Here is an 18,773-nt window from a genome sequence, read left to right as displayed (position 1 = left end):
CTTGAAGCCGTGGACAGAAGGTCCACTCTACCTGGCAGATGGTGAGGCTAGACGACCACTTGGATGGAGTGAGGTAGAGTTCCGCCTGTGTAACCGCTCCTATATGATTCCTTCTGTTATCCTACAAACCAAGAACTTTGCTTTTCCTGTCGTGTTGGGAATTGATTTCATGTACTTCAGTGGTGTCCAGATTAATATCGCACACAATTGCTACTGGTTTCCATACAATCCGAGCAAGAAGCATTTCTTCCAATCAGAAGCTACAAAGTTACATGATTGGGGATCAAATGGGGCACTCTTCTCAGCTGTTGCTCCGGTACCACTAACCCTTGATAATCCTTCCGACGATCTCCTTTTACAGGCTGTGAGAAGAGCTCAACTGGAACAGCCAGAGGAGTTAAGGCTGTTGGAACAGCTGCAGAATAATGCTGATGTATGTACTTCAAAGCTGGGACGCACCGGGCTCCTGAAGCACAAAATATTCCTTACACAGGAAATGCCGATCAAGCAAAAGCCATATCGTTTGTCCCCAGTGAAGCTAATCATCCAAAAGGGACTCATTAATGATATGTTAACACAAGATATAATAGAACGTTCCTCCTCTCCCTGGGCTGCTCCGGTTGTCCTCATCCCAAAAAAAGACTGGTGGTCTTAGATTTTGTGTGGACTATAGGAAGACCAACAATGTTTCCCAGACTGATGCCTATCCTCTTCCCACCATCCATGAGATCCTGGAGTCATTGTCTGGCACTGTTGTGTTCACTACCCTTGACCGCAATAGTGGTTATTGGCAGGTTGAGATGGACCAGGAAAGCAAGGACAAGACTGCTTTTGTCTGTGCAGTGGGCTTGTTTTCCTTTAAGGTGATGCCTTTTGGATTAGAGAATGCACCTGCCACTTTCCAAAGACTCATGGAGATTGCTTTAGGTGAGCTCAAAGGGAAGATCTGTTTCATCTACCTGGACGATTATAATTATCTACTCTCAGAACAGAGAAAGACACTTTCAAGATCTTTAAGCGGTGTTGGACAAGCTAAGAGAAGCTGGTCTGACCTTGAATATGAAGAAGAGCAACTTCTGCCAAACCTCCCTGAAGTTCCTTGGCCATATTGTGTCTTTCGACGGCATTCATGTGGATCCTGAAAAGACAAATGCTGTACAAGACTTCCCTGTGCCAACCACACTCAAGGCCCTTCAACGGTTCCTTGGTATGGCTGGATGGTACCATCGGTTTGTGTCGAACTTCTCCCAGGTGGCAGAACCCCTCAACGCGTTGAAGCGAAAAGGACTGAAATTCCAATGGACGGCAGAGTGCCAGACCTCCTTTGAAACCCTGAAACAACACATCGTCACAACTCTCATTTTAGGTCATCCCAACTTTGATTGCCCTTTTGTTGTTTACACTGATGCAAGTTATGTTGGACTTGGTGCTGTCCTAGTCCAACAGACTGGACTTGGCACTGAAGAAGTGCTAGCGTTCGCCAGTCGGACATTGAATAGAGCAGAACGGAACTACTCCACAACCGAGCAAGAGTGCCTTGCAGTTGTCTGGGCTTTGGAAAAGTGGAGGTACTACCTGGAGGGAAGACACTTCACTGTGGTCACTGACCATTCCTCCCTTGTGTGGGTGTTCAAGACCAACAAACCAAGCACCAGACTCATAAGATGGGCTCTACGGTTGCAAGAGTTCACCTTTGCAGTAGAATACAGGAAAGGAAAATACAACACTGTTCCAGATGCCTTGTCCAGAGCTCCTGCTTGTGATAACGGTGGCCCTCATCTTACATGTGCTACTGTCCTGTCAAGCAGTCGAGACTCGCCCAAAACTGACTTTCCCATCTCTGATGAGGCCATAAGGAAAGCCCAACAGGATGATCCAGAAGTACAGGCTTTGTACCAGACTATCTTGGAAGATTGAGAAAAGATGGTCAATCCTACCACAAAGCTTACCATCATTGAAGACAAAGTCTACTGAGTTGTACAACTACCTCACAGAACACTCTACCAAATGTACATACCTGAAACTCTACGCCTTCAACTGCTTCAACATTTCCATGAAGACCCATTAGCTGGTCATTTGGGCAGGTTCAAAATCTACAAGCGGTTGCAAGCATTACTGTACTGGCTACATCTGAGCATGGATGTGAAGTCACACATCCGAAACTGTCAGGTTTGTCAAATGTACAAACCAGAAGGTAGAAAGCCTGCTGGCAAGTTGCAGCAAACGGTGGTTACCCGACCTTGGGAAATGTTAGGAGTGGATTTGATGGGTCCATTTCCTAGAAGCTCCATTCAGAATGTGTACATGCTTGTTTTTGTTGATTATTATTCAAAGTGGGTGGAACTCTTTTCCCTGCGTCAGGCCACAGCAAGGACCGTCTCTAACATCCTCACGAAAGAGATCCTGACTCGCTGGGGAGTGCCTGATTACATCCTGTCTGCTCGAGGTTCCCAATTTGTCTCTGATCTCTTTGAGGAGACCTGCCAAAGATGGAACCTGAGACAGAAGTTGACCACGGCCTATCACCCACAGACCAATCTCACTGAGGGAGTAAATGTGTTCAACCCTCAGTTCCGAAGCTTCTCTATTCCGTTTGTTTTGTTGCTGTTAAACGTGTGTTTTGTAGCCTAAGAGAGTTTACCCAGGATCGGATCCACTCTTTGCGTCCGTGGACTACACCTCTCCGTTCTTCGTGGTCTTTCTCCGCTGGAGATCTATTGGATTGTCTGACTGACCACCACCTTTTTGCATACGGTATTTCATTTGTTTTGATGTGATGTATACTGTGATGATTTATGTAGTTAGTTGTAGTTTGAGGACTTAGTAAGAGTTGATACGCTTTAAAGTTCTGTGGTAAAATATGGTTATATTGATTGTATGATTAATACTGGGTTTACGCTACACTTGAATGAACGGACAAACATTGCGTGACTAAGGTCACGGGAGTTCCCTGAACTCCATTTACCGGGCTGGACTCTTAGGCCCGAGGTACAGGACATTTCTGGAGGAACCAGAACTCATTGTGATATTATTATATATGTGTGTGTGTAATCATTGGTGTTTCTAATACAACCCACGCAAAATAATATAGTTGTTTTTGAAGTTCTTTCCAATGTTTTAAGGGTTTATGAAATGTTTATTTCCATCCTGACTTTTACATAAGTCCTTTGAATTGGTGTAGACTTGACGTACCAGATGGGACTCATTCCCTCCCAAACCAAAAGGAGAAACCAATGTTTTCTCTGGTAGGCACAACCTACCTGGCACCCCTATAAATAATAACCTCAAGTCAAAACCGTTACATAAAAAAAGCTTGTACTATGTGGGAGAGTAATGATGTTGTTTTCTTGTGACCAAACAGATTAGGTCCACTATAACACAGTACGGAACGTAGAGGACTGTTGTAGGTAGAGGGGGAAAGGTTGTGTGTGTGTGTGTGTGTGTGTGTGTGTGTGTGTGTGTGTGTGTGTGTGTGTGTGTGTGTGTGTGTGTGTGTGTGTGTGTGTGTGTGTGTGTGTGTGTGTGTGTGTGTGTGTGTGTGTGTCAAGTCATTTGTGATGGATCCAGCCCTGTACAGCTAACTAATGGAAAGAGGATGTGTATTGGCTGGCCACAGGCTTGTAGGTTGATACCTGGCAAAAAAGCAACGCTGTCCCCCATAATCATCAACTGTTATAGGAAACGAGAGATGTAAGGAACAATGTTAACATTCTGTATGAAATGACATTGGATAGTAATTTGTAAAGATAATAATATTTCACCTGTGATATTAAATCTGGCCAACACTTTTGCTCTCATCCTTTAAAGGGAAGGTTGCCCTTTAAATACTAATAATAATAATAATAAATACTATGTAGTGTTGGCTAAAACAAGGCCATCTAATAGCTCATTTCTATCTATTAGTGTAAACAGGTTGTGTATACAGTAGAAACCAGCCTGACTTACCCATGCATGGCATGTAGGGTGTGTGGTTCATAGAGGTATCTTCCCTCATGGTGACGCATGTCAATCGGGATGGGCGTGTGGAACGTCGGGAAGACGTGGTGCGGGGCTGCAGAACAGAGAAGAAGAGGGCGAGACGGAGAGAAAAATTGTTCAGACTCATAAATAAGAGCTGGGCTTTTCAAAAGCTTAGTTTCAAAGGCAAAACGGGGCTACAATAAAGCAACATGAATTTCATTGCAAGCTGAGCAGTTTCGCCTAAAATATTGGCACTATCACACAAGAGGAGTGGAATAAATAAATAATCAAAGTCATCCTAAGAAATCCTACATCTTGAACATAAAAGATCTCCAACTGGGCTTTTGACAAAGACCTGCAGCTAGTCAGTCTTTGAACTAAGAGGGATGATGGACTGCATCAAGGAGAACTGGAGTCCCGACGCAAACTGGGCCTGACAGCATTGGGAAGAGGCTTCTTCTTCTAGCGCCCTGCAACAACAACTACCCATCCTAACAGTAACAGCACCTCTGACGTCTGAGCAGGCGGTAGACAGTAGACACCGTAGACAGCACTGACGGGGTAGTATAGTGTACCCAGCTACTCACTCAGTCACACTCTAGTCTAAATCATGCTTGTGAACATGACAGAATCAAATTCCCGAAATGCCACAGTATTATTTCGCTGTGAGACAAATTATTATTCAGGGTTATACAGGATTACAGCTCAGAGTCAGAGCCCAATGAAACACACATGAAATAAATTGTAATTTAATTTACTTAAGATATATTAGTACATTTACAAAATATGTCTTAGTAAGTGCTTAGTAATTGAAGCCGCTTTCTCAGCAAGGCTGTTGGAAGAGACCTCATTTTTGTTTAAGACACACAGATAATTTTAAGATACACTAACGTGACTTTGAAAAGTATTAGGGTTAGCATGAAACGGCTTTAAAAACAGCTTTACAGTCTCTTAACCAAAACCAGACCCAGGGACACAGGGATTGTATTATTTATGTCCGGAAACACAAGAGAGCACAGCTGGCCACGCAAGGAAAACGGAAAAAAGCAAGGAAAGAAATTGAGGTTTTATGAGGGTCAGGTCATTTTTTATAAAACATTGGTGTTAGGCATTTCAAGACAAATTTGAGGGCCCCCAAGCAGACAGTCAAGGAGCAGGCCGGTCTCCAACCGGGAACTCCCCCCTGCTAAGGTACCGGTCAGTCTTGGATCCAAACTAACAGGAGGCATCCCTCTGCATGCGGCATCCCACAGCAGCTGGTCCTAATTTATGTTTTACAAGAAACTCCCTGGCTGAGATTGTTTCTCCATCCAGAACCTGTTGAAGTGAACGCTATGCTGCGTCAACTGTAACAGCATTGCCGTGTTTCACAGCAGAGATTTCTAAAGCAACCCTGGATGACTCTGGCCTGAGGGTGATCAAATGGAATTCAGTGAGGAGGTTAGTGGGGGGGACTTTAGCTTCTATCTCTCTCCTGACCACACCTCTTTAATGGAGAGAGTGCTGGGTAGGCAGGTCACTCCTGAGCAGCTGAACAAGTTCTTTGTGTAGAGAGGGCAGAGTTTGTATAAGCTAAGGACACAGAGGTCAGAGGACAATGTGGGCGGAGAGGAGCCGGGCCAATCCTCTTATACTAGCATTCACAGAGGAGACCTCTGGTAATCTGGGCTGAAATAGGAGCTGTTCTGTCCACCCACCACCACAGAGTGGTTTCTGTAGTGGCCACAACTGTTGGCCTGTTTGAAGGGCTTAGTTGTAGTGGAGCTTTCCATTCTGGGAAGACTTGGTGCTCTTTCTAAACATCCCTGTATAAAAGCCAGTCGAGAGGGGACCTGCTTTACATCACAAACAGCAGTGAAGTACCTCGGACAAAACAAACAGTGAGAAGTCAAACCACTAGGCAGCACTAGTAAGGTCACGGGATATGTGTCATGAAGACCGTTGCCTTGTTTGCAAATACAGAAGTTATAGAGTTGCACATTTCACTTGGCAGGTCATGGATACTGGGCAGCGTCCCATCGAGTCAGAAGAGACTGTTTATAAAGTGCTGAAAGGACAGGGCCGTTGGAAGACTGGTTCTATTTTAGCGTTGTTTTAGCGATCAGACTAGGAAGCAGGAGAGGAGTGGTGAGAAGCGCGAAGAGGCAGGAAGCGGGGGCTATTTCTGGCTCACAACCATCCATCACCGACAGGGCTGTATACAATGAGGAGAAGAAGAGAAGAATGGTGCATCATTCATAAACAGTCCCAGCTTCGTTATTTAGTTCCCCCTCCTTTCAGTAACGTCCCACACCATGGAAAGAGAACACTCCGATTGCCCGACTGCGATCCAACCTCATCAAGACGCCACTTCACACCATTAAATCAGCTGACATGGTCACAGCTAATACACAGTCTTATATACACGCCGTCAAACAGTCACTTGTTTTCAGTTGTTCTCTTCAGAGCTCGACAATGTTTTTCCCCCTTTCTGTTTGAAATGAACTAGGACCTTGTTTAAAGGTGCAGATCTAAATGGGCCTTTGGAGTAATTCCCCATTCAGCTGGTACCTACACCCTTCACTGAGGTGTAATCCAAGCCGCCCCCTGTAAAGTGTTCCAGTGGGGTAATATGAATGTTGGCAGGCGAGCACTTTGACAGCCGCGGCAGCGCCATATTTAATGTATTGTATTTGAATTATGTCCCTCATTCACCAGGTACAATCTTCCTTGGCTTTTCTCGACAGTCTCCTTTTTTTATCACTGGGCTCAGTCGTAAAGATAATAAACTTCTGGTTTAAGGTAATTACTTAAATCAGGACAAACCTGTGTGTTAAGCAGTGCTATTAGGCAGTGTGGTGATTAATCAGACCTGTAGCGATGGTGTGATGCTGCTGGGCGATTACATCCACTGTGTAATCAGTCTCTGGGAGACCCTTGCTGTCGTTAAGTTCCTAAATTAACACAAACAGCATGCTAACAACACGCCGCTTGTATCGGGCCGTGGCGGAGGACAGAGGCCCATCAGGATGTTTGGTAATGCCAGCCAGGTAGCCACCAGCACAACACAGCACAGTGATGCATGGAGGTTATTGGTAGGTGGCTCAGGACCCAGCTGGCAAATTCTGATAACTTCCCCCTTCTCTCCCTGTCCCGCAGCTCATGGTGGGGTAGCGTAAATATTACACTGAAGGTAACAATTCAAATTGACCAATAACAGGAAGGACATGGTGGAGCTTTTGGTGTAATTCCTTATAATCACATTTGTACTTTCAAAGCTTTAAAATTGAGAGGCTACTGAGAGCTATTCCGAAAGCCAATCGGAAAATCTAAAGCCGCTTGTTCCCCTGTCATCTCCCAGAGTGCCGTGCAGCATGAGGCCCTGCGTGTAACAGCAGTTGGCATGGGGTTTTGTAGTTAGGACCCCAGGCAGATTGTACTGGAGGTATTTCCTGTCTGAGTGAGGCTAATTTCCCCCCATCATTCTGCTAGTAAGACAGAAAAGCTTTTAATTTCACTGCTGAGGTCTCTCCTCCCAGGATATCCATTAATCCCAGTGAGCCTATTACGCCCTCCAGATCTGGGATCAGTTTGGACCTGAAACGAGAGGGATTTATTTTTGCCTGTATAACAGAAAAGCAATAGGACTGTCAACACCTGATGTAAGTATACGCTGACTTAAAGACAGACACAGAATGGATTCCACTTCGTATAATTGTGGGAATGTCCCTAAGTGGATGGATCTCTGTGTGAAATAGCATGAAGAGTTGTAACGTTTAAACAATAAACGAGTTTTCCACCATCAAATGTGTTAGTGCTTCAGGCCAGGCCAGTTCAGACAATGCAATGTACAGTCCGGTCCCATTAGAAACCAGTGTTTCTGCATGTGTGCGTGTGTGTGTGTGTGTGTGGGGAAGGGTGTGTATGTGACTATGAGAAAGTGAGAGGGCCTGCTGCGGTGCTCCACCAGATGTAAAAACAAATGTTATCACCCAAAGACTAATAGATGTGAGGGCCTAAGCACCGGGACATTCCAACACTGTTTCCCCCCATGGGGGGGATTGGGCCCAGTCAGTGAATCAGGTGAACGCATGCAGCCTCCTGAACTCTCCAGAGCGCTCGCCTTTTGTTCTCCCCCGCTGCGTGTGAACAATGGACCTGTCTGGGTGATGGAATAAACCCTGCTCAGGGTTGGTCAATCCCCCCCACTGGTCCACTGAGCTGACTAGCTCAGGACGCCCATGCTGCCTCTTCAGCCTGCCTCGGGGCTCTCTCAGGGCTACGCTACAGACGGCGCCCCCCCCCCCCCCCCCCGAGTAGTGAAGCCTTTTTGTTGACATGTGAGAAATGTAATAGCAGGTATCCGTAAGGGATGGAATTAGTGGCCAACACTGTATGCACGCTTGTGGAATTAAAATAGCAGATTGCAGTCTTTTTCATTGTCACTGTAAAGTCACTTTTCCGGAATAGGTCAGTGAGTGTTGAGTGTGGTCACACCATGGTGTGGTGTTGGGAGCCTGTTCGCTCCGTCATGTTTAGGTGACCTAGTTCTGGCTACTCTTTGTCTCCTGTCCCACCTCGACCCCTCAACCCCTCGCTCCCCTATTATCCCCTCCCATAATTCACCCCCAACCATTATTAATGGTGCATTAACTTGGCCGGCACATTGAATGAGCCTGTTTGGTTTGCACCCACTCAACCACCCTAAGCAGTCACACAAAGAGGGCTATTATTCTGGTGTCAAAACATCACTATGGTGGAAAACGCCTGTCCCACACACAGGGGAGAAAGACACAGAGGCCGGTCAGATAGATCCACTGCTACAGACTACGGAGAAGACAGACAGTGATCTGCTGAGGGGATGAGAGTTAGTTACAGCAGCAACGCTCCTCTGTTTTCCATGTTGTGTTTAAAAACAGCTGTGGAGCATTATTGTTGTGCCTGCCTGTCTGTCTGTCTGCTGGAGTTTTGAATGTCAGGTGTACTTTGTTTTATGAGGTTTTAGATAAATTAAACAGAACCCCGGGCATGTTTCCATGACGAACACTTCAGAGGCGGAATATGACTCAGGCATGAGTCACTCACACAACAGCTTTAAAAGGCCCCCGCTGTGGTAGAACGCCACTAGAAGCCCAAGCCCCGCAGTACAAAACATTACTGAACACTACAGTAACTATGCGCTGTGGCTGTAGGACTGAATCGTGTTTTCAATTGAAAAGCAATGACTTAATATGATCAATCAGTCAAGTTACCATCCTTATTCTAGAACAATCACATTTCTTAAGCCATATGTTTTTTCACCAGAGCTTGCATTTTTGTTGCTAGTCTCTAAAACTAAATAAAGCTCAGACACCAGAGAGAGGAAAGGTAAAAACAAACATTTGCCATCTTGAGACAAAGCATATACCCTCAAATAACCACTCCTCTTAAATCACAATACTCTGTGGCATTGTGCAGACCTGCTGGAGTGGGGCCATTTCCTGTGTCGTGGGGACGGGCCTGTCCATCATGTTGTCAGACTACAAAGTGAGAGGAATGGCCTTGGAATGCTGACTCACACAGGTTCTGTCCCTACACTGTGCTCTGTGGGGCCCCGGCCGGGTCCCAGAGGCCCCGAGTGTGCATGACAGGTACAGATAACGATCTGTGGCAGTGACCTCTCTGACTCTCTGCTCCCTGCGTTCCCAGGTCACCCTATAACGCGACTCCCGCTGGTACCCCCAGGGCGGGGCTCGTGATGCCCAAAGACTTTTTAATGCGATTCAGAGATCAGCTGGCTGCCCCTCCTAGATCTCCGCTCGGTGCTGTCCTCTGCTCTCTCCTCAGCAGAAGAACATCACACAAGTTTACAATTAGAAGGTACGAACGTAGCTGAACATGGGATGGAAACGTTCCAAGTTCGTAAACAACTACCTTGATAAGGAACAGGAGAATAAAGAGTTAATGCCCTCATGGAACGTTTTCAAACATAAAGGGCAGAGTAAAGAGAACAAACACACACTGTTAATGAGAAATGAAACTCTGTTAAAAAACAAAGACCCAAAACTTGTTATTCATATGGCACAAAAAAAACAAACAAAAAAGAGGCTCGCCTGCACCTCACGTCAGCTGTTATCACAACAGTTAATGAGGAACGACTGTTGTTTTTATTAAAGATGACCAACGCCAGAACATTTTCTACTAAAGGATTATTTCCCGAACATATGAAAATTGCCACAAGAGTTTACATGAACAGGAAAAAAACCACTGAATACAGCCTTGCTGTAAGGAGTGTGTACTGGCAGCAGAGAAGTCAGACGCAGGAGAACGAAAACAGTTTCCGAACGGCGCAGTTTAATAACAAAAAGAAAACACCGGAAAACAGAACAATCAAATGGGTATATAAACCCGCGCACACCAGGACAGCCGTGAACAAGCACTTACAATAAACAGTCACCGACAAGGACATGAGGGGGAACAGAGGGTTAAATACACAGCATGTAATTGATGGGATTGGAACCAGGTGTGATGGAAGACAAGACAAAACCAAAGGAAAATGAAAAGAGGATCAGCGATGGCTAGAAGGCCGGTGACTTCAACCGCCGAACTCCGCCCGAACGAGGGAGAGTGACACTTGCTTTTTATGGAGAGATGATGGCAGGAGCCTGTAGCCTCACTAGCCTGTGAATCTCAGACCAGTGTTTCTGACTAGGACCAAGTATTATCGCTCTCCTGACCCTGCTCCGCCACTGCCTTGCTTTCATCCCCCTTTCTTTGGACATTGCGACGGGAGCCTGCTCCATTCTTGCTCCAGCTCTGCCTGTGTCGTGCTCACTGCTGTCGCTCTCACTTCAGCACTAAGCAGCAGGCCAGGCCACACATCGAACCAGCCAACGGGGCTCAGCCAGGAGGATACCTCCACTCTAGTCTCAGAACCCTGGCCAAGAACTTTAGTCACATCCTTTGACATGTTCTGTAGTCTGGCTGCAGTAGCAGCTGCTTGTCTCTGTGTGTCAGTAGGCTACATCCCGCCTAGCTTTCCTTTGGTCATGCACACTAGACTATTCAAAATCTCTAACATTCTGGCAAATATTGTTGAACAAGCCCTGTGCACACTTGCAACATTATGGGCCTGGATGAGGCTCGGGCCAGGCCTTTATTAAGACTGCAGCAGTGACTTGACTCCACCACCCTCTCCAGCCATCCCTCTCTTACACATCCCTAATAGGACACCCCTGACCCCCGTAATTCAGGGGCTGAATACCAATGGCAGGGGCACACAAACCAGGCAAACAGAGCAGTGTGTAATGACAGTGCTTAGTCTGGGAAAGTGGCTGGCCACACAAAGAGAGAAGAGTACACAGTCAAAACACGGAACTCAAACCTCTCATCTAAGCGAGTATAAGATTAACAGAGATCTCAACAACTCACAAATCAGATGGGGGATATTTTAACAAGAGATTCAAACAATGCTTAATAAAAATATATATTTTTCCAATCAACTAAAGCAGTGGTAGGCAAAGCATGTTACACCAACAATTAGTCTACAGAAGGACCATTGGCCTACTGAGAGCATCAGACAGTAATAACAAACACGACACTCATTTCATCCATTTGTCGTATACCTTAATTAACATACATACTGTACAGAAAGAACATTCACATGTATAATCCAATATTCAAATAAAAGCCCATTAGAGAATATTGCTGCTCTAACCTACTGCAGTGGTCTAAATCAGGGTCACACAGAGTGATACTCGGTAGTCTTCAGACACGTGGTTATGGGCTTAATAAAAGAAGACACCTGTACCATGTCAGATATAGAGTTTAAATGTATTACATTTTGAGTTTGCATCCCAATATTACACTTTATATACATCACAGAAGGCTGAAATATAACAAAATGGTTTGACATTGAAACTCCAGATTTACGTTGTTTAAATTATTTTTTATTAATTATGAATAACAATCCACCCATGAGGCCAAAGAGGGCGCTTTTGGTCATTGACTGCAGTAAAGGGCTACAAGTGAGAATCCTCATTCTGTAACGTTTGTCGTCGGAAGGAGACCAAGGTGCAGCGTGGTAAGTGTTCATGATTCTTTAATTACTCAGCTCAGAACACCAAACAAAAACAACAACGAACGTCACGTTCTGCAGGTTCCACAGAGCTAACAAAAAACAAGATCCCACAAACACCAAAAGGAGAATGACAACATATATATGTGATCCCCAATCAGAGACAACGGTAAACAGCTGCCTCTGATTGGGAACCACACTAGGCAAAAAACAAAGAAATAGAAAACAGAAATAAAGAAACTAGAATGCCCACCCTAGTCACACCCTGGCCTAACCAAAATAGAGAATAAAAGCCTCTCTATGGCCAGGGCGTGACACATTCAAGTTTTCCAAATAATACTACAATCTTGAGCTGCACTCTCAAAAGAAAGAACTGAACAAGTGAAGGTTTTTACCGACCTGAGACCCTGTTTGTGAGTTGTCCTCAGACTCAGCTACTATCAATCTTACCAATCTTACCACTTTCTCATAATTACATGGACTAGAGCTCAGTGATTCCAATATAATTTGAGAGAGGAAGGGAGGAATCCCCTTGATTGTGATACGAGGGGAGAAATCATGGGTCCTGCTGGTTAGAGAGCGATGCTCACTAAACCCTGCTTGCTGCATCACACGTGTGTGTGTGTGTGTGTGTGTGTGTGTGTGTGTGTGTGTGTGTGTGTGTGTGTGTGTGTGTGTGTGTGTGTGTGTGTGTGTGTGTGTGTGTGTGTGTGTGTGTGTGTGTGTGTGTGTGTGTGTGACTATGGGGCCACAGCCAAAGCAGAGAGAGTGCTGCTGTGCAGGACTATCAGTTCTACTCTGGTTACACCCCAGACGCTGGGTCGGCTCTGTACAACTACAACCTCCAACCACTACAAGGTAATAGAGCTGACAGGTTGTGAGATATGATTGAGTTTTGCCTTCAATGAGAAATGTGTCATTACACCCACAGCTCAGAGACGAGTTTTTCCAAAAGGTGTTCCCGCTGTGTTTTTAGTTGAGTTCCAACCACATGGGGTAGAGATAATATTTAAATGAAAAAGCCAGCGTATCAAGTAAGTTAAATTTAGAGTTAGTTAGATTTTGTCGGTCAAATTATTTTATTTTGTTAAATATGCGTATCAGTATTTGATCTTGAACTCGAGAAAAGGTCCATCCATCCCTGCCCTGTTTTTAACACGCTGTTCAGTGAAATCTGCAGGACTGCTAGCCAAGTCATTAGCTAGTGAAAACAGATCAATCTCTCACTATTTAGTCTTCTTTCACCTTCTGACTTTCTACATCCTCCACCACCGCGATCAATGGAAACCCTGTGTGCGACCCAAATGGCACCCTACTACCCTATGGGCCCTGGTCAAAAGTAGTGCACTAAATAGGGAAAAGGCTGCCTTTTGGGATGCAGCCCCTATGCCTCGGTTTGCCCTCCCTGCCACTTCACTCAAGGGCAACTGGGTATTTTGACTTTCTCCATTGGAATCTCCTTCCCCTTCCCTTCTCGTCCCAGGCCTTTTTTAGGCAGGCAGACTGACTGATGATGGGGGATCAGGAGGAGTGGCAGTGACGGGAGGAGGAGAGGAGAGGGAGAGAGGGAGAGAGAGAAACCCCCATTTGGGGGAAGTACAAAGGGTCTCATTGAAAGGCAGGTCTTTCGTCAACCCTGAGGGGAAGAGACGTTCATTACCGGAGGGGAATATGGTCACCTTCGTTGGGCCTAGATTTGTCAGTTCCACTGAAGGTTTGTGGGACTTCCCAGCTCTACTGGGGTCTAGCCGGAATTTTGGAGGCTGACTGACTTGAAGTTCCAACATTTGCAAGGGTGTACTTGTTCTGTGTTTTATGGACTATAACTCGATTGATGAACTAAACTATTTGATTATTGCTTTCACATTATCAGTGTACATTATACACGTATGTATTTACTCGAGGGGTGTGAGAGCGTTGAATCTAATGCTCAAGAAATGTATAATACATTTGGATTTGGTCTGGGTTCACACTCCAACGAAGAGCCTTTAATTGGAGTCTTTTTAATTCTCTCTGGTTCTCTCGGAGAGAGAACAAGGCCTGCTAATAGGGGCCCGTTGACTTCACTGTGTTTATGAGGGAAAATACGGCTCAATCAGGGAATGAAACCCCCTGCACTTGTTTAATAGTCATTAATTGTTGGCCATGGGCCACTGGTGATGTGTGGACTGGATGCGTTATAGGTTATACAGTAAAACAAAACAAAAACAGAGGTGGAACACCTAAGGTTTATTTTCAAACCATAAATGTACTGTAAGAACCTGGTCTTTTTGTAGTGATTCATAATTAGCAGACAAATACACTGCTGTGGTGTTTTATCCTCCTTTGAGCTTTGATTTGTGTATTAAACTCTTGACAGTTTTAATGAGATGTTATTGCTTCATCTCCAGCTGTTTGTCTCCGTAGTTACAGGGCAATTAGTCCGCCTTCTCTTATTTCAAATCCCCTTTAAGCAGTGTGATAATAGGTAAAACTTTATTGCACTACTAGTAAAGCAGTTAAATATTGCAACTGAAATACAAAAGGGGACAAATTATTACTATTTTGTATTAAAAAAAAGGTCCCCCACATTTCTTTTCTACAATATTTCTTTTCCTATGAATGGTAATGCCTCAAAATCAGATCAAAAAATGAGTTTGAGGGAACTGAGGTGGCTAGGAGTTAATGGTAAATGTCTCAAAAAATGACCATATATATAAAATGAAATATCAAATATCTCACCTCATAGCTCATATTTTCCCTTTTGATAACATTACAAAGACAAATTGCCTCATAGAAGCTGCATTTTCCCCACTGTATGGGGGTGAATACGCATGGGGAACGCTGGTGTTACCACTAACCAGTCTTAAATCCCCCCAAAGAATCACATGTCATTATGATGGACAAATGAAGAAGGAGGCTTGAATAGATGTGAGAGGGTCTCATTGTTGATCCAAACGGAACCCCCTCCGACTCACCACCCTGCTCAACACCCACCCATCCAGTCTCCTGTGTCTCCCTCTGCCTCTCTGCTTCAGCCCACAGATTCCTCATGTCCTGCCCCCCTCCTTCCTTCCATTTCCCTCCTCCTTCTCTCTCTTTTGTCAGATGGAGTTAGGAACGGGTCCATGCTGGGATGGGAAATATTTCCACATCAACACTTTGGGCCTTTATTATCATTCCTCCAAGTAGCATTTCTTATTTGTTCACTATACTTTTAGAAAAATAATTGGGGGATGTAAATCAACAACTTGGGTCAGGCCACAAGCTATTCAAAGTACCGAGTTATCAAGTGAATTAACTATTTCAGGTCCAGTTAACAAAATGTAGGGACCCCTAATTCATTACTTGCATTAATGTGATAAATATTTCGATACATGTTTAGTCATGAAGGACTTCCTCCCCTCACTGTACTGTATAAGCCTCAATGTTTGTAGGGTGCCTGAAGGTGTGAATGGATCGACTCCACACACAGCATTGCCAGACTGATCCCACCAGCACCACCAGGCAGAATGACGTGAGAGGACGGGGGCCTGTTTTGGGGTTTGGCACAGCCGTGACGGCCCTCACAGATCCAAGACGCCTGGGAGTCTCCTCTCCTCGTCTCCCCCAGTAGGGTGAGGCTTGCCTGACTGACTAACGGAGGAGGGAGGGTTTACCTGGAGCCCAGGGACAACTGGCTGCCAGCCAGACTACCCTTGGCAGGGTAATGTCTACACAACGCAACACGATCGAGTGAAGAAAAACAGAGGAAGAGAGAAAAACAAAGCAATATTACACCACAACACAAATACTCTGATAGTGTCTCGCATGGGCCAGTCAGGACTCACCCAAGGGTGTCCTCTTGTCTCCTCCCTCTCACTCGCTTCTTCTTCTCCTCCCCTTCACCTGTTTATCATCCCCTCATCATGCAAATGAGCACTGTGTGCAGCAGGGCGAGCACCAGCACACGACTACAGCGCCTGAGACACAGACTCCTGCTGCAGCCACAGTGATTTGCAATGCTCAATAACTCTTGATGTGTTCTTTTCTGGATGGTTGAGTATCACAGATCAGTACCACATGAGTACATCTGCTGTCCTGTTGCCTGGTGCTCCAGTCCTGACCCTAACAGTTAACTACTGAACAGGCGGAGAGAGAGCTCTGAGAGGCTCTGTCTGGGGAGAGGCTGAGAGAGGTGTAGCCTCAGCTTGTCTCTTCTTTGAGCAACTGACCCAGCCCACTGCAATGAAGACTCCATGTTTCAGATAAACACACAGCGTCATGGTAAAGTGAACCTCGGTTGACCGTATGAGGTTACGAGCTAAACGGACACATACACACACGTGTTGTGTTTTAATTGTGCAGAGGGCAGATGTGTCTAAGCTGAGGTCCGTTATGAACATTTTAGTCAGTCTGGTTTGAGCTCAGATGACCCGTCCGCCCCTCGCTAGGGTCCCACGCCCTGACCTGTTTACACAAGTGCACCATGCTAGCTGCCCTTGTTCTGTGTGTGTGTGTGTGTGTGTGTGTGTGTGTGTGTGTGTGTGTGTGTGTGTGTGTGTGTGTCGTGTCCTTTCCCACGTGCTCCCCTTCCCCTGTCTGTGTTTATTATGGTTTGGGTAATCCACAGGCCCTGTGGCTACGCTGTCAGACAGTGAGCTAACAGTGGCAGTCTGGGGCTGGGCTAGATCCCTGACTTAGAGCAAGAGATCACTGGGGCGCTGGTAGTGGCAGCAGATTCCCATGTTCTGGACTGCAGAGCCCTTTCCTCTCTGTCTGAGAAGGGTAGCTCACTGGGTCTGTATTGCAGCCTACAAGAGCAATATGGTGATCTGAAGAGGACAATAGAATGCAACCAACCTGCCCCAAAACTCAGACATGGACCCTCTTCAGAGACGACAAGGAGTCATTTGAATTTCTAAGAACACAACACAACACACGACAGTGAAAGCAGCGCTAAATCAGAACCTGCTGGGAACGGTATGTCGCTTCTTGAAGAAGAAGATGAAGGGGAAAAAGAAGTGGGGGGTTAGACTCTTAATCCCCTGAAGCATCCAAATATCGCTCTCTAAACCTCTCTCAACCTCTCCAAACCTCTCTTCCAACACTTGTAAATCTCCAGGAATGTAGCATGTTGTTTTTGGGGCTCAGTGCATGCCAACTCAGTTTAATGGTTTTGATCGATTGATGTTTCTAGACGTTGTTGCCCAAAGCTCACTATTACATTAGACTTTGAACTTGGAATAGAAGTAAACCAATGGGACAAGTATATTTTGATACCCATTATTACAGGGATTGTTTAGAAGGTCTAGAAATCTGCTCTTGATTCACAGTGATGAACCGGAAAACCAAGACTTCAGCTAACAAAACATAGATTTATAGTTTACTATAGTCACCTCGGTATTGGGATATTTTAATAACAGGTCCCACCTTTTGAAATAATTCAGTCTTAGATACTCAATACAGCTGCAGTGGCTATGGTTTTTTCCCCATTAGTTGTTTTGCTTGAGGAAGACAAAAATCACGCAACATAAAATATATCTGATATCTTGAGTATCTGGGCCATTCATCTTTAAACTTTAACTCTCTCTAATCACAAGGATATCCCAGCACAACAAGAAACAACTTCTTGAGAGAGGGAGAGAGAGAGAGAGATTTTAAGTATATATTTATCTGGGCAATCAATTGCCCTGCCTATAAATGGACAGCAAAATTAGAAAAAACTTCTGTTTTCACTTAGTCTACCTAATCTTAATGGCTGCCTCCAAGCTAGCCAGTCCCCCAAGTACAAGTTCAGATAAAAGGGAGAAGGAAGAGGGCATCTTGGAAAGCCATCTAGCTAAATGTTTACAAAAAAGCCACAGAAATGTATTTGTGCGGAAAGAAATCCCATTACCAAGCCGATTATTCTGTCCTCAGAACAACAGAGTGTTTCCATGTGGAAAGACTAGTACGCTCTATTGAAAGACTACAGCCACTACTACCTGAAAGCACATCAGCTACAAATGACCTAACTAACTAGAGGAAATCCAGTTGAAAATGTGCAACTGTAATTCATTCCATTGACTTCTTAATCAATACATGCTCATATTAGACACTACTGACACAGTATGCCTCTATGGTTATTTATCCTCTCTCAAATGCACAGTACATGTTACTGTTCACTGTTAATTGCATTTTATATCCAACTTTTTGGGATATAAAATGCCACAAGGCTGTTAAGAATGAGAGATTCCAGTCTGCCTAGTTCAGTGTCAGCGGGCTCGCTTCTCCTTTCATTTCTCCTCTCGTTTCTCCTCTCGTTTCTCCTCTCGTTTCCCCTCTCGTTTCTCCCAAGCCCTGTGAACCCTCCCTGAGAAGGCCTCATTTAGACAGAGAGAGAGAGACAGAGAGAAAAAAGAAAAGAAAATTTCCTTCTCAGGAAGATTAGTGGCCGTCCTTTTGGACTAGGGGATGCAGAGGCTTTTTCTGCTGCATTTCTCTCTGCCAGCGGCCTGACCCCCAAGTGCTCCCTGCCTGTCCCCCAGTAGCTCATGTGCTGCTGCTGCAGAGGGAGCCAGTGGTGGGGGCCGGGGGCTGGGGCCCGTACATCCTCGATCCAGCCTCAGCCGCCATCAATTATTTCCTGCTGTAGCCAGGCAGCCCCCGGCCCTAGGACCAGACATCAAGGAGGTGATAAAGAAAGCATCCTTATCGCTAACACACCTCTCTTTAAAACACTATTTACACAGCCCAGACCCATCCTCCATCTCCATCCATCTAGCAGAGGATTCCAATGACCAGGGTCTGGGATTCCATTCCTCCCAGCCAATCAAAA

General features: G+C 45.3%; 1 protein-coding gene across 1 annotated transcript in view; it reads right to left on the bottom strand.

Annotated features, from left to right (window-relative positions):
* The window catches only part of LOC124008454 (zinc finger protein GLI2-like), a 90,358-nt gene that overhangs the window by 54,136 nt on the left and 17,449 nt on the right, over nucleotides 1-18,773 (bottom strand). The window contains 1 exon segment of the mRNA XM_046319746.1: nucleotides 3,946-4,051. Coding sequence (XP_046175702.1) covers nucleotides 3,946-4,051 — 106 coding nt within the window.

Source organism: Oncorhynchus gorbuscha, linkage group LG21 (genome assembly GCF_021184085.1).
Source record: "Oncorhynchus gorbuscha isolate QuinsamMale2020 ecotype Even-year linkage group LG21, OgorEven_v1.0, whole genome shotgun sequence".
NCBI lineage: Eukaryota > Metazoa > Chordata > Actinopteri > Salmoniformes > Salmonidae > Oncorhynchus > Oncorhynchus gorbuscha.
The sequence above is the reverse complement of the archived record's forward strand: the minus strand, read 5'-3'. Positions and strand labels throughout refer to the sequence as shown.